The 17,952-nt window shown below is 46.3% G+C and overlaps 2 protein-coding genes and 1 pseudogene across 2 annotated transcripts; all 3 read right to left on the bottom strand.

Annotated features, from left to right (window-relative positions):
* LOC146616737 (thioredoxin-interacting protein pseudogene) lies at positions 1 to 567 on the bottom strand (annotated as a pseudogene).
* Positions 568 to 755: 188 nt separating this feature from the next.
* Positions 756 to 1,688, bottom strand: LOC146616736 (uncharacterized). The gene has a single exon (XM_085372768.1). It carries the CDS (start codon positions 1,662 to 1,664, stop codon positions 756 to 758), a length of 909 nt encoding a protein of 302 aa, XP_085228894.1. The 5' UTR covers positions 1,665 to 1,688.
* A 1,196-nt stretch (positions 1,689 to 2,884) lies between these two features.
* Positions 2,885 to 3,817, bottom strand: LOC146616735 (uncharacterized). Its single transcript, XM_085372769.1, has one exon. It carries the CDS (start codon positions 3,791 to 3,793, stop codon positions 2,885 to 2,887), a length of 909 nt encoding a protein of 302 aa, XP_085228895.1. The 5' UTR covers positions 3,794 to 3,817.
* Between the last annotated feature and the right edge of the window lie 14,135 nt (positions 3,818 to 17,952).

Genomic DNA, 17,952 nt, shown 5'->3' with positions numbered 1-17,952 from the left:
TCAAGTTTGGTCCTTAACAGGTGGACCACAGTTCCACGGTTCCCACTGGTGGACTTCAGCCGACCGGCAGCATGCGAGCATTGCCGTTGAACTCCTCCTCCGCCTCACAGTCCCATCTTTATGAACGCACCAGCCTTCCAGTACCCAGGGACCGTCAGGGATGAACATGCAGGTGACTTTCTTCTGCTTCATGCCACCTGCTGGAGACAGCAGGTCTGGGGTGTTGACATCCAGTGGCTCCTCCACCTCGAAACATTTCTTGCACTCTAGCACGGGCTGCTGCGGCCTCTCCATCAGGGCTTTGACACAGTACTGGACGTAGCCGAACTTCCCCTTGTATGACGACACCAGTTGCCCTTGCTGAGGGAGCTCGAATCCAAACGTGTACTCGTACTTGTTGCCAGGTCTCAACACCACAGAGCCGTCAGAGTCTGTGGGCTGGTCTTGCAGCCGCAGGACCGTTTCATGTCTGAGGTACTCGGCCTCCTGTCGGCACCGCTGCTTGCCTTTAGCGTACTCCACCTTGGCGCAGCCCAGACCCAGAAGCTTCAGCGCGGACACCCGCATCATTAGGGTTAGGGCGTTGGTTACGGCCCCGTCCCCCCTGGGGGGGACCGAGGAATGCGCGGTCCTTCCCTCCTGGGTTAGGATTATGGTGATAGCAGGCCACCAGGGGCCTGAGTGCACTGTCCATCAATGGGGGCCGGGAGGTGGAGACCCTGCCCAGCAGGTCCAAAAATTACCCATGTCTTGGGTTAGATCTTTCTTATCTCCGTCAGGACAAGTTCTGTGAGGTTTTCACACTCGCCTATTGAATCAGTCAGATGGGTCAGTCTGTTCTGGTCCACCTTCAGGATGGACAGCTGTTTCAGAGACCCTATGCTGTCCGGGACGACCTCCAGCAGGTTCTGTGTGAGCAGCAGGTCTGTGAGAGCCAGGAGGCCATTCAGCTCTGACGGGAGCTCCTCCAGACGATTCTCCGACACATCCAGACACACCAACCTACGAAGGTTTCCCAGCTCTGGTGGTAATGAGGACAACTGGTTACGGTCCAGCCACAGCTCCCTTAGGTTGGGGAGAGCGCCGAGGGTATCCGGCAAAACTTCCAGTTCATTGCTGCCCAGGTCCAGCTGTTCCAGTTTCACCAGGAAAGAGAGCGACGTGGGCAGAGACTTCAACAGGTTCTCCCTGAGCTCCAACGTCACCAGGTTGGCCAAATTTCCAATGTCATTGGGCAACATCTGTAATGACACATCATTGAGGGCCAGGTGAGCGAGCGCTCGGAGTTCAGTGAAACCATCCGGCAATCTGGAGAGGGGGTTTCCACTGAAGTCTGCAATCTCCAAGGCCCTGCAAAACTTAATGCTCTCTGGGATCTCAGAAATATCGTTCCTGGAGATGTCCAATTCCACCAGTTGCATGAAGTTAGCCACCTCAGGCGGGAGTCTCTGGATCTCATTGTCGCTCAGGCCAAGTTTCCGGAGGTTCAGTAGTCTGAAGAAAGGCTTTGGTAGCTCTTTGAGTTGATTGGCATCAAGGAGAAGCTCCTCCAAACTGCGGCTGTATCGAAATATTTCATCAGGAACCGTCTGCAAGTTGCAATGCCGCTTGTCCACCGACTCGACGTGGCGGTTGCAGCGCCACAGGGGGATACACTTCAGCATGTCCGGCCGCCGGAGGGGAGGGGGGTCTGGTTAGGGGGTTAGGATTATGGTGATAGCAGGCCACCCTTTCAGGGGCCTGAGTGCACTGTCCATCAATGGGGGCCGGGAGGTGGAGACCCTGCCCAGCGGGTCCAAAAATTACCCATGTCTTGGGTTCGATCTGCAATGAGCCATCGCGACGTTTCGGCATCGTAGTGCCTTCCTCAGGCTGGCTCAGGTCAGTACTGGTTGCAGGTAAGTGTTTTTCTCTCCCTTTTATACAGGTTTTACAGGTAAGTATTTCTTTTAATTTTCACCGCCATTTATTTAAGTTTTTACATTCCTTTTACTTAGGTTTTTGCAGGTAAGCACTTTTTTCTTCCTTTTATACAGGTTTTTTCCTTTAGGGTTGCAGGTAAGCATTTCTTTAATTCCTTTTATTTAGGGTTTGCAGGTAAGCACTTTTTTCTAACTTTTTTCTCTCCTTTTTCTTCAGGTATTGCAGGTAAGCATTTCTTTTAATTTTTCTTCCTTTTACTTAGGCTTTTTTTACTCCTTTTTTTTATGGATTTTGCATCTCCCAAAAACTTTTTTTTAATGATTTTCTCATATTCAAACATACTACAACAAGTCAAGTGTGAGAGGAAAAGCACATTTCCACCATTTTTGATTAGCCTTAAAGGGCAAGAACTACTGAATGGTTGCCTTTCTTCTTCTTCTTTTTTCCTTTTTTAATTTCACTTTTTACACTAGTGGTACAGCAAAATATATTTTTTTCAGCTGTTACTTTGACAACAGTTAAATGTGCAATAGAGAGCCTTCACAGTCCACATTTGTCTGGCCTCAGATGGGATGTGTTTTGTGTGTTAATGAGATCTGTGTGCAAAAGTCATGTATTCATTCATTCCTTTTTCCACCCAACAACTTTTCACTTCTTGTCCTGACACAAAGAACAGTAAATATAAGGCCTGAGTCTGAATTAGTGGTTTCTTAACTTTACAGTCCTGACTGTGTAGTGGAGCCACACTAGTTCTAGCTCTGCACTTCTTGTAACCCCCCCCTGGTTAGGGTTAGGGTTTTAGGGCCAGGCAGGGGCATCTCCCACCCCCACGAGGCACGGGCTGGTTAGGATTATGGTGATAGCAGGCCACCCTTTCAGGGGCCTGAGTGCACTGTCCATCAATGGGGGCCGGGAGGTGGAGACCCTGCCCAGCGGGTCCAAAAATTACCCATGTCTTGGGTTAGATCTTTCTTATCTCCGTCAGGACAAGTTCTGTGAGGTTTTCACACTCGCCTATTGAATCAGTCAGATGGGTCAGTCTGTTCTGGTCCACCTTCAGGATGGACAGCTGTTTCAGAGACCCTATGCTGTCCGGGACGACCTCCAGCAGGTTCTGTGTGAGCAGCAGGTCTGTGAGAGCCAGGAGGCCATTCAGCTCTGACGGGAGCTCCTCCAGATGATTCTCCGACACATCCAGACACACCAACCTACGAAGGTTTCCCAGCTCTGGTGGTAATGAGGACAATTGGTTACGGTCCAGCCACAGCTCCCTTAGGTTGGGGAGAGCGCCGAGGGTATCCGGCAAAACTTCCAGTTCATTGCTGCCCAGGTCCAGCTGTTCCAGTTTCACCAGGAAAGAGAGCGACATGGGCAGAGACTTCAACAGGTTCTCCCTGAGCTCCAACGTCACCAGGTTGGCCAAATTTCCAATGTCATTGGGCAACATCTGTAATGACACATCATTGAGGGCCAGGTGAGCGAGCGCTCGGAGTTCAGTGAAACCATCCGGCAATCTGGAGAGGGGGTTTCCACTGAAGTCTGCAATCTCCAAGGCCCTGCAAAACTTAATGCTCTCTGGGATCTCAGAAATATCGTTCCTGGAGATGTCCAATTCCACCAGTTGCATGAAGTTAGCCACCTCAGGCGGGAGTCTCTGGATCTCATTGTCGCTCAGGCCAAGTTTCCGGAGGTTCAGTAGTCTGAAGAAAGGCTTTGGTAGCTCTTTGAGTTGATTGGCATCAAGGAGAAGCTCCTCCAAACTGCGGCTGTATCGAAATATTTCATCAGGAACCGTCTGCAAGTTGCAATGCCGCTTGTCCACCGACTCGACGTGGCGGTTGCAGCGCCACAGGGGGATACACTTCAGCATGTCCGGCCGCCGGAGGGGAGGGGGGTCTGGTTAGGGGGTTAGGGTTTAGGTGATAACAGGCCACCAAGGGCCTGACTGCACTGTCCATCAATGGGGGCCGGGAGGTGGAGACCCTGCCCGGCGGTTCCAAAAATTACCCATGTCTTGGGTTTGAGAGCTAATGGGCTATCGCGAGACGTTTCGGCATAGAAGTGCCTTCTTCAGTCGAGCCCAGGTGAATAAGTGTTTTCCTTTTTGTTTCTTTCCTTTATACAGGCTTTATTTTAACAGGTAAGTTTTTTCTTTCCTTTATACAGGCTTTATTTTAACAGGTAAGTTTTTTTCTAGGGTTGTGCCCTCCCACCCCGATCGACTGGCAAACGTGGCCTGCCATCAGAGGGCTGCCGCCGGGCCCGGCACCTTCGCCGGCGCCTTCGGGCGGTCAGCTCCTCCGGCCCGCAGGCTCGCCTCTAGCGCTGGCCGGGGGTTACAGCGCGAAGGTCGAAGGGGGTGGTGGTTCTCGGACCCCGCCCTGTCCTCCCCACGCTTCCCCCCCCCCCGCCAGACGCGATCGCTCGGTAGCGAGACCGAGACGCCCGGTCCGTCCCGGTGGTCATACCACGGCGGGCCTCGTCGCAGAGTGGGTAGGCAAACCCAGAGTTTGCCCACCCCGCGAGGGCGACGGGGCCCCGTCCGGCAAACACGGTTTCTCGAACCCTCGCCCCGGTCCACACGTGCATCCGGAAAGCCTCGCCCTGGTCGACAGGGCTCAGTAGCCCCGAGCGAGCGAGCGAGCGCGTGCGTGCGCGCCGCTGCCGCCGCCTGAGGGGCTACCTGGTTGATCCTGCCAGTAGCATATGCTTGTCTCAAAGATTAAGCCATGCAGGTCTAAGTACACGCGGCCGGTACAGTGAAACTGTGAATGGCTCATTAAATCAGTTATGGTTCCTTTGATCGCTCATCCGTTACTTGGATAACTGTGGCAATTCTAGAGCTAATACATGCAAACGAGCGCTGACCCTCCGAGAAGAAAGTCACCTGCATGTTCATCCCTGACGGTCAGGTGTCATTGAATGCAAAAATTGACCGGCGTGGATTCTGTGAAGGCGAAGAGATCTGCATCAATGCGAAGTTTGAGAACACCTGCTCCCGCATTGTTGTGCCCAAGGCTGCCATCATAGCCAAACACACCTACCAGGCAAACGGCCGCACCAAGATCCTACGCCAGAAGCATTTATTAGGATTGTCTCTTTATCTTTTTATGGCACCCCCTGTCTTTTTTGACATCCCGTCCTTTGTTCACTGTACTTTTGTTTATGGCACCCCCTTCCTTTAAATCCTTTCCGTGTGTATTTACATTATTTTCTTTGTTTTATCTTACGTGACTTCTTGTCTTTTTCTGTTTCTGTTTATCTTTCTTTCTTGTACGTGACTTCTTGTCTTTTTCTTTTTCTGACTACTTGTCTTTCTCTCTTGTACGTGACTTCTTGTCTTTTGCTTTTTCTGCTTATCTTTCTTTCTTGTACGTGACTTCTTGTCTTTTTCTTTTTCTACTTGTTTTTCTTTCTTACGTGACTTCTTGTCTTCGTTTTTTGTGTTAGGGACCCCCCTGTGGTTAGGGTTAGGGTAAGATAGAGGGCAGGGGCACCCCCAACCCCACGAGGCACTGGCTGGTTAGGTGTTAAGAAAAGAATCAGGCCACCAGCAAGCTGGTAGCCTGAGGTGCACGGGCCATCGATGGGGCCGGGTGGTGGTGTCCCTGCCCTGGTTCAAAAAATTGCCCATATCTAGGGTTTTAGTGCACATTTAGCATTCACTGGGCCGTTCGCGACGTTTCGGCATGTTTTTGCCTTCTTCAGGCCGACCCAGTGTGTCTTGTCTTTGTCTCTCTGTTTTCTGTTTGCCTCTCTTGGCCTTTTATACTCATGTTAGCTCCTCCCACTTGGGCTTTTTTAAGTTGACTGCTTGTCCTTTTCTTTTTCTGACTTCTTGTCTTTTTCTTTTTCTGCTTTTCTTTCTATTTTACGTGACTTCTTGTCTTTCATATCTTTAGTTTTCTTACTATTTTTCTCTTTGTTTTCCCCTTGTTTTTTCTTGTCTTTCTGTGTTTACTCCATATTCAGACAAGGCGAGCAGGAGAAAGAAAACCAGCTTTCTAGAAATTTTAGTGCAAATTGCTGGAGTCAGATACATTTATTAGGATTGTCTCTTTATCTTTTTATGGCACCCCCTGTCTTTTTTGACATCCCGTCCTTTGTTCACTGTACTTTTGTTTATGGCACCCCCTTCCTTTAAATCCTTTCCGTGTGTATTTACATTATTTTCTTTGTTTTATCTTACGTGACTTCTTGTCTTTTTCTGTTTCTGCAGCAGGTTGGTACAGGAGCAGGCACCAGAAGCAGGCCTGTGGAGCACTATGTCATCTGCTCGGCCTTGCTTCAGGATGCACTGTACAATTCGATAGCAAGACCTCATGGGTTACCACAAAAAAAACAGTGTCTTTCTGCCTCTGTCGTTCTCTTTGGTTTGTTTGAGCGCTTGTTTTTTAAATACACAGCAAGTGTCTCTCTCTCTCTCTCTCTCTGTCTGTCTCTCTGTCACACACACACACACACACACACACACACACACACACACACACACAGAAGCAGAGCAGCTGCTGTGCCACTGGGATTGAACAAGAGGTGCTCCCTCTGCTGGCTCAATGCGGTACAAAGTGTCTGAAGGAGTTATACCGGCGAAAATAACATCTTTCAATTGCATGTTTGGTCCACAGGATGGCGCCTAGAATGTTAAGGTTCAAAATTGAGGAAAGAGAGTACACACCACCCATGGTCCAGAGGATCTTGGTCCAACAATGATTTTAATGAACACACGTGTGGGAAGACACTCTGTACGCAGACAGCCAGTAGTCCTCGACTTAATCAAAGCATGAACAGATATTTTATAGCATCAGGGTTTGTTTACTGACGCCCCTTCATGCGTCACCGGTACATTTTATACATAGATCAGATCAACACCATCATGACTTTTCACCCAGAAAATCATCTTCTATTTTCATGGCTAGCCCTTCCTGTCTACCTTTCAGTTCTTGTCTTGTTCCTCTTTCTTGCCGAGACAACAAGGAACGGTTCCTCTTTTACCGAGACACTTTTGCAGTTACAACCAGACATGAGTAATCTCTCCTCTAAATAAATTTAACTCATGTGTGTGTGTGTCACGACCTCACATGCTCTTTGTGTCACCTCTTCACCTACTATCTGTGTCTCGTCCTCAAATGCTCTTTCTCAATTCACCTGTTGCACTTCTGACCTTTTACCAGACCAGAAGCTCACTGAGACTATGTGTATGTCTTCTACTAAATAAATGTTTTAACCAAGAACCTCTACTAAAACCTTAATATAAAATGATCTGATATATAAGTGTTTTGTAAGCATGTATTGCAATTCCTTCTATGTTCTAGTTTTCCCTCAGCATGGATCATCTAGACACTCTCACTAGTTGAAGCTTAAGACCTTTAAAGAACCTGAACATCAACTCAAATAAGCACAGATATGCAATATGTATAAAATAGTTATAACTGCACCTGGAATACAAAGTTAATTTAATACCTGTGTGCATAAAACCTTAAAGCCTTCTTAAAGCTATCTGTTACATTGTTAAAGCCTCGTCTTAGCCTGCTGCTCAAAATAACTTCCTGCTTTCACTTCTGCATACAACTTCCTGTCAGCCTGCAACTCAGTCTTTCTGAAAGAGACACTGTTTAACCCCTGAATGCAATATAAACTCCAGATTATATTATTAATGCAATGGTAATGATGACAATTATTTAACAATAGCAGTAAAATAATTTCCCTGCTCCACACTCCCTCTCTCGACCACCGGACGAAGCCCCCAAATGTTACAGTTATGCTTGGGTGTCCTGTAAGAAAATTCCAAAGACAGACAAAGCTAACCAGCCCAACAACAACCTTCTTTACTCCTCCAAAAACTACTTCTTACCACCATGCAGTTCAGGCAAGTACTGAGAAAAAGGAAAAAACAAAACAAAATGTCTTAATTTGAAAAAGCATTAATTAGATACGCAGATGGATCTTTTTCTTTTTTTTCCTTTTTTCTTTTTTTTTTTTTAAACTGCCGTGCCAATACAAAACAAAAACAATACAAGCTTGTGTGCTCGTGCTCTTTTGTTCTTCAAAGTTTTCTATACCTCATAACTGATGCATAAAAATACAAGAGCAGTCTACTAAAAACAAACAAAAAAGATAGTAAGAGTAGAAAGTTGAGCAACAGTATGTAGAATGTAACCTTGTCTTCCAACTAAATCTTGGCTTCCTTCTCCCAATCACATCTTCACTGTCTTTACCTCTGCTGTTATTCCCCTTGCCATGTACAAACTCAGTTGTTGTCACCTCAAATATAAGGAGGCAGCTCCTGTTTTTGTCAAGCACAAATGTGTCATCAAAGGATGGTCAAAAACAGCACCGTTAATGAGTAGTACAGCTGCTGTGCCACTGGGATTGAACAAGAGGTGCTCCCTCTGCTGGCTCAATGCGGTACAAAGTGTCTGAAGGAGTTATACCGGCGAAAATAACATCTTTCAATTGCATGTTTGGTCCACAGGATGGCGCCTAGCTGGCAAGTCCTGTACATTGCATATTAAAAGTTGTTGCAAGTGCACTCACATGTATTTTTTGTGTAAAAGAGACACACACACACACACACACACACACACTCACACTCAGCGGCTCAGAGATGAGGGAAAAACAACAGAAATCAGGATAGATTTTAATGTCAGGAGATGCCCTGTGATGCTGGGGCCATTGTGTAAGATTGGAATGTGTACCAGTGGCTGGTGGGTGGTCCTTGAAGGTCCCGGGAGGAGGCGGCGAGGAGGCAGCGGGTGGCTGGGCTTGAGCTGTGGATCAGGGACGTCATTAATTCTGCCTGGTGCTGCGTGTGCCCTGTGCAGCTTGGATGTCTGCCGCTGACGCTCTGTGGTTCCTGTTCTGCTGATCTCCTGGTCCACACACGGCTTCAGGGTGCACTGTACAAGGGGAGAAGAAATGCATCATTGGTTACCAAAATAAAACAGTGTCTTTCTGCCTGTGTCATTCTGTTTGGTTTCTTTGAGCGTTTGTTTCTTAAATACACAGCAAGTGTCACTCTCTCTCTCTCTCTCTCTGTCACACACACACACACACACACACACACACACACACACACACACACACAGAAGCAGAGCAGCTGCTGTGCCACTGGGATTGAACAAGAGGTGCTCCCTCTGCTGGCTCAATGCGGTACAAAGTGTCTGAAGGAGTTATACCGGCGAAAATAACATCTTTCAATTGCATGTTTGGTCCACAGGATGGCGCCTAGCTGGCAAGTCCTGTACATTGCATATTAAAAGTTGTTGCAAGTGCACTCACATGTATTTTTTGTATAAAAGAGACACACACACACACACACACACACACACACAAGCTGGTCAGCTGCTTTGCAACTCAACGCGGTACAAATCGACTTCTGTGCCTCTTTTTCTCTTTGGGTTTTCTGTGTGTTTTTTTAAATTTTTAAATCCACAGCAAGTGTCTCTCTCTCTCTCTCTGTCTGTCTCTCTGTCACACACACACACACACACACACACACACACACACACACACACTGAGGTCTGCAGTGCAACATTTGAATTACAGTGCTTTGAATCTCTCTCTCTCTCCCTCTCTCCGTCTGTCTGTCTGTCTGTCTCACACACACACACACACACACACACACACACACAGTGAGGTCTGTAGTGCAAAATTTGAATTTCATTGCTTTTTAATTTCTCTCTCTCTCTCTCACACACACTCACACACACACACACACACACACACACACACACACACACACACACACACACACACACTGTGAGGTCTGCAGTGCAACTGGGATTTAACAAGAGGGGCTCCCTCTGCTGCAATTGCATCTGTGGTCCACCGGAGGGCGACCAGCTGGGACGTCCTGTGCTTTGCATATTAAAGTTTTTGCAAGCGCATTGACATGTGTTTTTTGTGTAAAAGAGAGAGAGAGACACACACACACACAGAAGCTGGTCAGCTGCTTTGCAACTGGGATTGAACCAGAGGTGCTCCCTCTTCTGGCTTTTTCTTATGCACACTATTAAAAAAAGTTGGGCGCACCCAAATCAGCGTTCAAAGATTGATGGCTCCCTGTCAGAGCACTGGCTATGAATTTCAGATCGATCAGGCCTTAACTTGACAAAAAAGTTATCAATCGTTCTTTTCATCTTTTCTCATTGCCCACGGTCAGTTATATCCACTTCTGTCGGTCCTAGGATATTCACAAGGCCTGTGTATCATCACTGATTTCTATAATCCACTTGATTCCGATTCACAAGGTCCAGATTCGATTTGGTGCAATTTTTACTCAGAAAGTGAGAGATCTTATAATTCTGATCATTTATCAGTACTGACACTAAACTTTATCAGAGATGTGACCATCACAGCACATGCCGTTGTGTCAAAGTAACTGAGAATAAAATAAAATAAAAAACATAAAGGAGATTTTCCTGGCATGGATTTTATAGCAGATAACCTTAAAAATATTCTGCAATTATACCTAATTTGAAAAAGTTTACATTTCTTCAGTATTAAACAGCAGAAATTAAGCTTTCTTATCCGACGTCATTTAAGTACAAAGGAAAGAAAAGACAGCGGCCGCCAGCGCTGTAAACAACGGTAGACTGATGGGTAATAAGCGAATGAGTAATGCAGAAAACACATGTTTGAGATGGGAAACTTTTCTTGAAGTTTCTCTCACAGTTCACGCACAGCTCGCTGTGCGTGAACTGTGGGTTTTATCGTGTTGGAAGCAAAACAGCAAAAGTAAGAAGGAATTAAGGATGATATTAGCCCCCACGCCGACTAAGCTAATTCTGATGCGTCGGTCCGCTCTGTTTACGTCTTCGTGTGGAATGCGTTTCCTGCTCTCATTTGCTGGTTGTTGTTGAAATAGTTTTGTGAGCTTTAACCTGAGATTCTGGCGTTTCTGGTAAAACACATTTATATTCATTCAATTCAGGATTTAATGAATCGATATCGCTTCATTCAAGCTACTCACCTGTCTATATCCACCTCCACTTCCAGCTGGACCACGGACAGAGGTCCCGCCCCTGACTATCTCTGATTGGTTTAGACCACGAAGGGGAATCACGTGTGTCTGTTGTTGATCACATGGACGTCTGTGGCAAATTTTACAAACACTTCTCATAATGAACGAACTCAGGAGGGTTAGGGTTAGGGATGAGGTAAAGCAGGCCCCCCTAAAGGGTCCTGGGTGCACTGTCCATCAATGGGGGCAGGAAGATGGAGACCCTGCCCGGGTGTTCAAAAAATTGCCCATATCTTGGGTGAAGTAGCTCGGGGCCCACGTGACGTTTCGGCGGAGTAGTGCCTTCTTCAGACTGGCCCGGCTTAATTGTGACTCTGTCAGGTAAGACCTTTCTTTTTTCCTTTTATACAGGTTTGCAACAAGTAAGTATTTCTTTGTTTTAATTTTTTCTCTTTTCCCTTTCTTTACAGGTTTTTTCTTTAAGTGCTTTTCTTTTTCCTTTTATACAGGTTTTTAGGACAGGTAAGTATTTCCTTTCTCTCTTTTACAGGTTTTTTTCTTAAGTGTTTTTCTCTTTCCTTTTATACAGGTTTAGCGGCAGGTAAGTATTTTTTAATTTTTCTACAGGTAAGTATTTTTTTATTTTATTTTTTCTCTAGGGTTTTTGTTTCCTTCCTTTACAGGCTCCCCTAGGGCTTTTTTCCTTCTAAGGTTTAAGTTTCAAACCCCCCCTGGTTAGGGTTAGAGTTTGGACCTCAGGCAGGGGCATCTCCCACCCCCACGAGGGTTAGGGGGGTTAGGGTTAGGGATGAGGTAAAGCAGGCCCCCCTAAAGGGTCCTGGGTGCACTGTCCATCAACGGGGGCAGGAAGATGGAGACCCTGCCCGGGTGTTCAAAAAATTGCCCATATCTTGGGTGAAGTAGCTCGGGGCCCACGTGACGTTTCGGCGGAGTACTTTCTTTCTTTTTCTTTTTTTCTCCTCTTTTTTTTCTTTTTCTTTTTTTCCAAATGGGGGAGAAAGAACAACAAAATGTAAAATCTCACATTAAAATGTTCACGTTTTGATGTGAAAGGTGTCTCTGAAGTAACGTAGTCGGCATCGAGAGCGGTTCCCATTCATAATTACAACAATACGAAAACTAAAAATCTTGGCATTTCTTCTCGTCTTTTTTGTCTCCTTTGGTGAAAGATCAAAGTGACATTTTGGGACAACAAACCAGTTTGGGTTTTTTTGTTTTGTTTTTTTGTAATGACATGACAATACAGAACTGTGTAAACTCTGGTCCGCTGTTCCTCTTTGCTCACCACATGTACTGAGTCCAAATCTTGGGTGGATGTAAAAGCACAAACTGCAAAAAACAAACAAAAGAACAAAAAAATAAAGAAGCAGTCAGTCCGCACAGCTTCATCACCTGGTCCCTCTGTGTGGCAGAGACCTGCCAATCTCTGCACAACAGTTCACACCATAGTTTTTTCTCCCTATTTTTTCTGGTCACGAATAAAGTCGCCAATCCCTTTTACGAGTCCGTGTTCAAAGTGGCTCACAGAAAGAGGATCCAGAGTGCTCTCAGTACTTGGCAGCACCTGTGTGCTGGTGTCATGTCCAGAATAAGAGGCAGGTCAGCTAGAAGGTCACAGTTGCAGTGCTCTTGTTTTGAAAGGTCATTGTCTGGATGCTGGAAAGGATTTTCCTCTGATGCCCAGCCAAAGTCACACCCATGTGCAGCAGATCCTGTGTGGTGATTGGGGCCAGCTGGTCCACTGAGTTGAAGCCAGCCTGAAGGAAACTGTCTTCGTAACGCTCCATCTTGATGGCCCTAAGCCAATCCCCCACCGAAGCACACGGCGGGAGAGCTAAAGGTGCGCGCTGGTCCAGCAGGGGGTAGGACGGGTGTTGAGGTAAGACCAGGCCCGGCTATTGCCGGAGCCTGAGGTGCACGGTCCATCAATGGGATTGGGAACGGTGCCCCCTATTCAAAAAATTACCCTTAGCGGGTGTAGTGCACTGCCGTTGGGCCATCGCGACGTTTCGGCTGGGTATAGCCTTCCTCAGGCTGGCCCAACGTCTCTCTGTGTTCTTTTCTGTTTCTGTCTTTCTGTTGCCACTCAGGGCCTTTTATACTGGGCTGTCTCCGCCCCTTTTTTTTCCAGACATTTCTTTTTTCTAATTCTTTTCTTTGTCTTTTCTGTTTCTCAGTTTTTACGTGACTCTCCCTTTTTCTATCTTTCTCTGTGTTTCGTCTTTCAACTTTACCCCTTGGTTCATTTGTTTTTTTCTCTATGTTTTTTTCTTTCTTTTACATGGCACCCCCTGCATTTTAGACATCCCGTCCTGTGTTCTTATGTTCTCTTTAATGGCACCCCCTTCCTTTATATCCTTTCCAGTTTTTCTTGTTTGTGTCACTTGTTCCTTCTTGTCTTTTAGGGTTAGGGTTAGGGGTTAGGGTAGGGGAATTGATTCCTCCTACGAGGGTAGAAGGAGGGTTAGGGTTGAAGAAAAGAACCTGTCCCTCCCGAAGGAGGAACAGGGCGTGCACGGGCCATCAACCCCGATGGTCCGCAGCCTCACATCCCTCTACCTCCATAATTGATTTTTAATTTGAAAGGTAAGTATTTCTTTTTTTACAGGTTTGCAAAGGTAGGTATTCTTTTTTTGCAGGTTCCCAATTTTTCCGTTACTTTGGCTTGTTTCCAATAAAGTGTTTTCAATCCCAATTTGTTTTCTGTGTGGTTTTTAATTTTGTTTTGAGTTCTCTCTAATTTGAGTTGTTAAGGAAAATCAATAAAACATGAATTAAAACATGAAATAAAATCCCCCAAAAATAACAAACTAAAATAACAAACTAACGTAAAGTTGAAAAAATTAAATGAGTATGCCCTTGTCGCGACGTTTCGAAGTTGTTTCTTCTTCCTCAGGCGAGGGCATACTGAAGAGCACTGGGTTTGAGGCTCCTATTTATACTCTCCCCTCTGATCCCGCCTCCTTGGCTTTCTTTGGCTTTCTTGTAATATCTTTTTTTAGCTGTTTGCTTTTTTCCAATTCTGCCAGACTTTTTGGCTCTCATTTTTCCTTTTTTCTTTCTTTCTTCCTTTCCAGTCTTCTCCTCTTTCCCCTTTTGACTTTTCCTTTTTCATCATCCTTTTCTTCCCTTCTCTTGACCTCTGCCTTTTTTTTTCTTGCTTTAAATTAAGTTTCATTTTGACAAAGTGTAGTTGCAGAACAAAAGTCATTGAAGTACAATATATTAAACTGTGAAAAAAAGGAAAACTGACAAAAACGTCTTCACAATCTTTAGATTAATATGGAAGATCATAATTTAACATAAAAGAAAATATATTCTATTGTTCATTATCCAGATAAATACAAAAAACAAAATTAACAAAAAATGCATATGATCACCAATAATTCTTGACCTCTGCCCTTTACCCTTCCTTTTGGCCTACATCTGACCTCTTTCTCTTCCGAATTTTGGGCTACTACAATGCCGACTTGGCTTTAATACTACACTCTCAACCCTGCTTGGGGAGGACTCAACCCGACTTGGGGAGTAAATTTAGAAAGGAGATGTGACTTTGGGTTAGGCTTTAGGTTTCAGCTGGGATTAGGATTACTTGGGCTTCAGATCCAGTACTTGGGTAAGGTTTAAGATTTAATTTCCAGGAAAGAAGTAGAGTTAGGGTTAGGGTTAGTGTTAGGGTTAGGGGGTAATAGCCAGAATTTGACGGAATAAAATGGAATAACTGGGAAAGTAAGTGTCGTAGAGGGATGAAAGTTGTGTCTACGGGGGGGTTTCGGGGTGCTCCGGACACCCTGGTGAAGACCCCATGTCGATAGCACCAACGGTTCTGGACTTGGTGTAAATGGGTCCAAATTTGACGGAATAAAAAGGTCAAAGTGGCAGATAGGAGTGTCCGATCGGGCCGATTCCACCACCACTGTACTCAGCAGGCCCTGCCGGGTCGTTAGACACGCAGCATGGCAGGGATCGGTGACATAACATGTAGCAGTTTCCCTTCACAGAAGCGTCTGCAGCAGGTGGGTGGAGGAGGAGGCAGCAGAACCAGGCCTTTGGAGCACTGTGTCATCTCCTGGTCCTGATGCTTTGAATCTCCCTCTCTGTCTGTCTGTCTGTCACACACACACACACACACACACACACACACACACACAGAAGCTGGTCAAGTGCTGTGCAACTGGGATTGCACCTGTCGTCCACAGGAGGGCGCCTAGCTGGGAAGTCCAGTACATTCCATATTAAAGTTGTTGCAAGTGCATTTTTTGTGTAAAAGACAGACACACACACACACACACACACACACACACACACACACACACTGTAAGGTCTGAAGTGCAAAATTTGAATTACATTCCTTTGTATCTCTCCCTCTCTCTCTCTCTCTCTCTGTCAACACACACACACACACACACACACACACACACACACACTGTAAGGTCTGAAGTGCAAAATTTGAATTACATTCCTTTGTATCTCTCCCTCTCTCTCTCTCTCTCTCTCTCTCTGTCTCTCTCTCTCTCTCTCTCTCTCTGTCAACACACACACACACACACACACACACTCACACACACCAAAGCACACAGACAGAAGCTGGTCACAACTGCTGTGCAACTGGGATTGAACCAGGGGGGCTCCCTCTGCTGGCTCAATGCGGTACAAAGTGTCAGAAGGTGTTAGATATCTGCTTTTGACAATCAATTGCACCTGTCGTCCACAGGAGGGCGCCTAGCTGGGAAGTCCAGTACATTCCATATTAAAGTTGTTGCAAGTGCATTTTTTGTGTAAAAGACAGACACACACACACACACACACACACACACTGTAAGGTCTGAAGTGCAAAATTTGAATTACATTCCTTTGTATCTCTCCCTCTCTCTCTCTCTCTCTGTCAACACACACACACACACACACACACACACACACACACACACTGTAAGGTCTGAAGTGCAAAATTTGAATTACATTCCTTTGTATCTCTCCCTCTCTCTCTCTCTCTCTCTCTCTCTCTCTCTGTCTCTCTGTCTCTATCTCTCTCTCTCTCTCTCTGTCAACACACACACACACACACACTCACACACACCAAAGCACACAGACAGAAGCTGGTCACAACTGCTGTGCAACTGGGATTGAACCAGGGGGGCTCCCTCTGCTGGCTCAATGCGGTACAAAGTGTCAGAAGGTGTTAGATATCTGCTTTTGACAATCAATTGCACCTGTCGTCCACAGGAGGGCGCCTAGCTGGGAAGTCCAGTACATTCCATATTAAAGTTGTTGCAAGTGCATTTTTTGTGTAAAAGACAGACACACACACACACACACACACACACTGTAAGGTCTGAAGTGCAAAATTTGAATTACATTCCTTTGTATCTCTCCCTCTCTCTCTCTCTCTCTGTCTCTCTCTCTGTCAACACACACACACACACACACGCTCAATGGAGTATAAAATAAAGACCGGGGCAGTTCTCTCACTGGAGTCTCTTAGAGTGGAGGCTGCCCTTGCTAGCAAGAAGTTCTGTGTGTTTCTCTTCTCTGAGTCTTTACTGAAGAAGTGTTTTATAACATTTTCCTTAACAACTGACATGTGTTTTTTGTGTAAAAGAGAGAGAGACACACACACACACACACACACACACACACTCACACTCAGCGGCTCAGAGATGAGGGAAAAACAACAGAAATCAGGATAGATTTTAATGTCAGGAGATGCCCTGTGATGCTGGGGCCATTGTGTAAGATTGGAATGTGTACCAGTGGCTGGTGGGTGGTCCTTGAAGGTCCCGGGAGGAGGCGGCGAGGAGGCAGTGGGTGGCTGGGCTTGAGCTGTGGATCAGGGACGTCATTAATTCTGCCTGGTGCTGCGTGTGCCCTGTGCAGCTTGGATGTCTGCCGCTGACGCTCTGTGGTTCCTGTTCTGCTGATCTCCTGGTCCACACACGGCTTCAGGGTGCACTGTACAAGCGGAGAAGAAATGCATCATTGGTTACCAAAATAAAACAGTGTCTTTCTGCCTGTGTCATTCTGTTTGGTTTCTTTGAGCGTTTGTTTCTTAAATACACAGCAAGTGTCACTCTCTCTCTCTCTCTCTCTGTCACACACACACACACACACACACACACACACACACACACACACACACACACACACACACACACACACAGACACTGTGAGGTCTGCAGTTCAAAATTTGAATCTCAGAGCTTGGTGTTTTTGTCTCCCTCCAGTGGAAAAATGCAGGTATGATTAGGGTTGGTTAGGGTTAAGGGGATTTAGCCAGAGCTTGACGGAATAAAATGGAATAACTGGGAAAGTAAGTGTCGTAGAGGGATGAAAGTGGTGTCTACGGGGGGGTTTTCTGCCGCTCCGCACGCGCTGGTGAAGACCCCATGTCGATAGCACCAACGGTTCTGGACTTGGTGTAAATGGGTCCAAATTTGACGGAATAAAAAGGTCAAAGTGGCAGATAGGAGTGTCCGATCGGGCCGATTCCACCACCACTGTACTCAGCAGGCCCTGCCGGGTCGTTAGACACGCAGCATGGCAGGGATCGGTGACATAACATGTAGCAGTTTCCCTTCACAGAAGCGTCTGCAGCAGGTGGGTGGAGGAGGAGGCAGCAGAACCAGGCCTTTGGAGCACTGTGTCATCTCCTGGTCCTGATGCTTTGAATCTCTCTGTCTGTCTGTCTGTCTGTCTGTCTGTCTGTCACACACACACACACACACACACACACACACACAGAAGCTGGTCAAGTGCTGTGCAACTGGGATTGCACCTGTCGTCCACAGGAGGGCGCCTAGCTGGGAAGTCCAGTACATTCCATATTAAAGTTGTTGCAAGTGCATTTTTTGTGTAAAAGACAGACACACACACACACACACACACACACACACTGTAAGGTCTGAAGTGCAAAATTTGAATTACATTCCTTTGTATCTCTCCCTCTCTCTCTCTCTCTCTGTCAACACACACACACACACACACACACACACACACACACACACACTGTAAGGTCTGAAGTGCAAAATTTGAATTACATTCCTTTGTAT

The sequence above is a fragment of the Diplotaxodon limnothrissa genome, linkage group LG15 (assembly GCF_057381915.1).
Source record: "Diplotaxodon limnothrissa isolate DT_005_m linkage group LG15, D_limnothrissa_male_GT1.1, whole genome shotgun sequence".
NCBI classification, from domain to species: Eukaryota; Metazoa; Chordata; class Actinopteri; order Cichliformes; family Cichlidae; genus Diplotaxodon; species Diplotaxodon limnothrissa.
The sequence above is the reverse complement of the archived record's forward strand: the minus strand, read 5'-3'. Positions and strand labels throughout refer to the sequence as shown.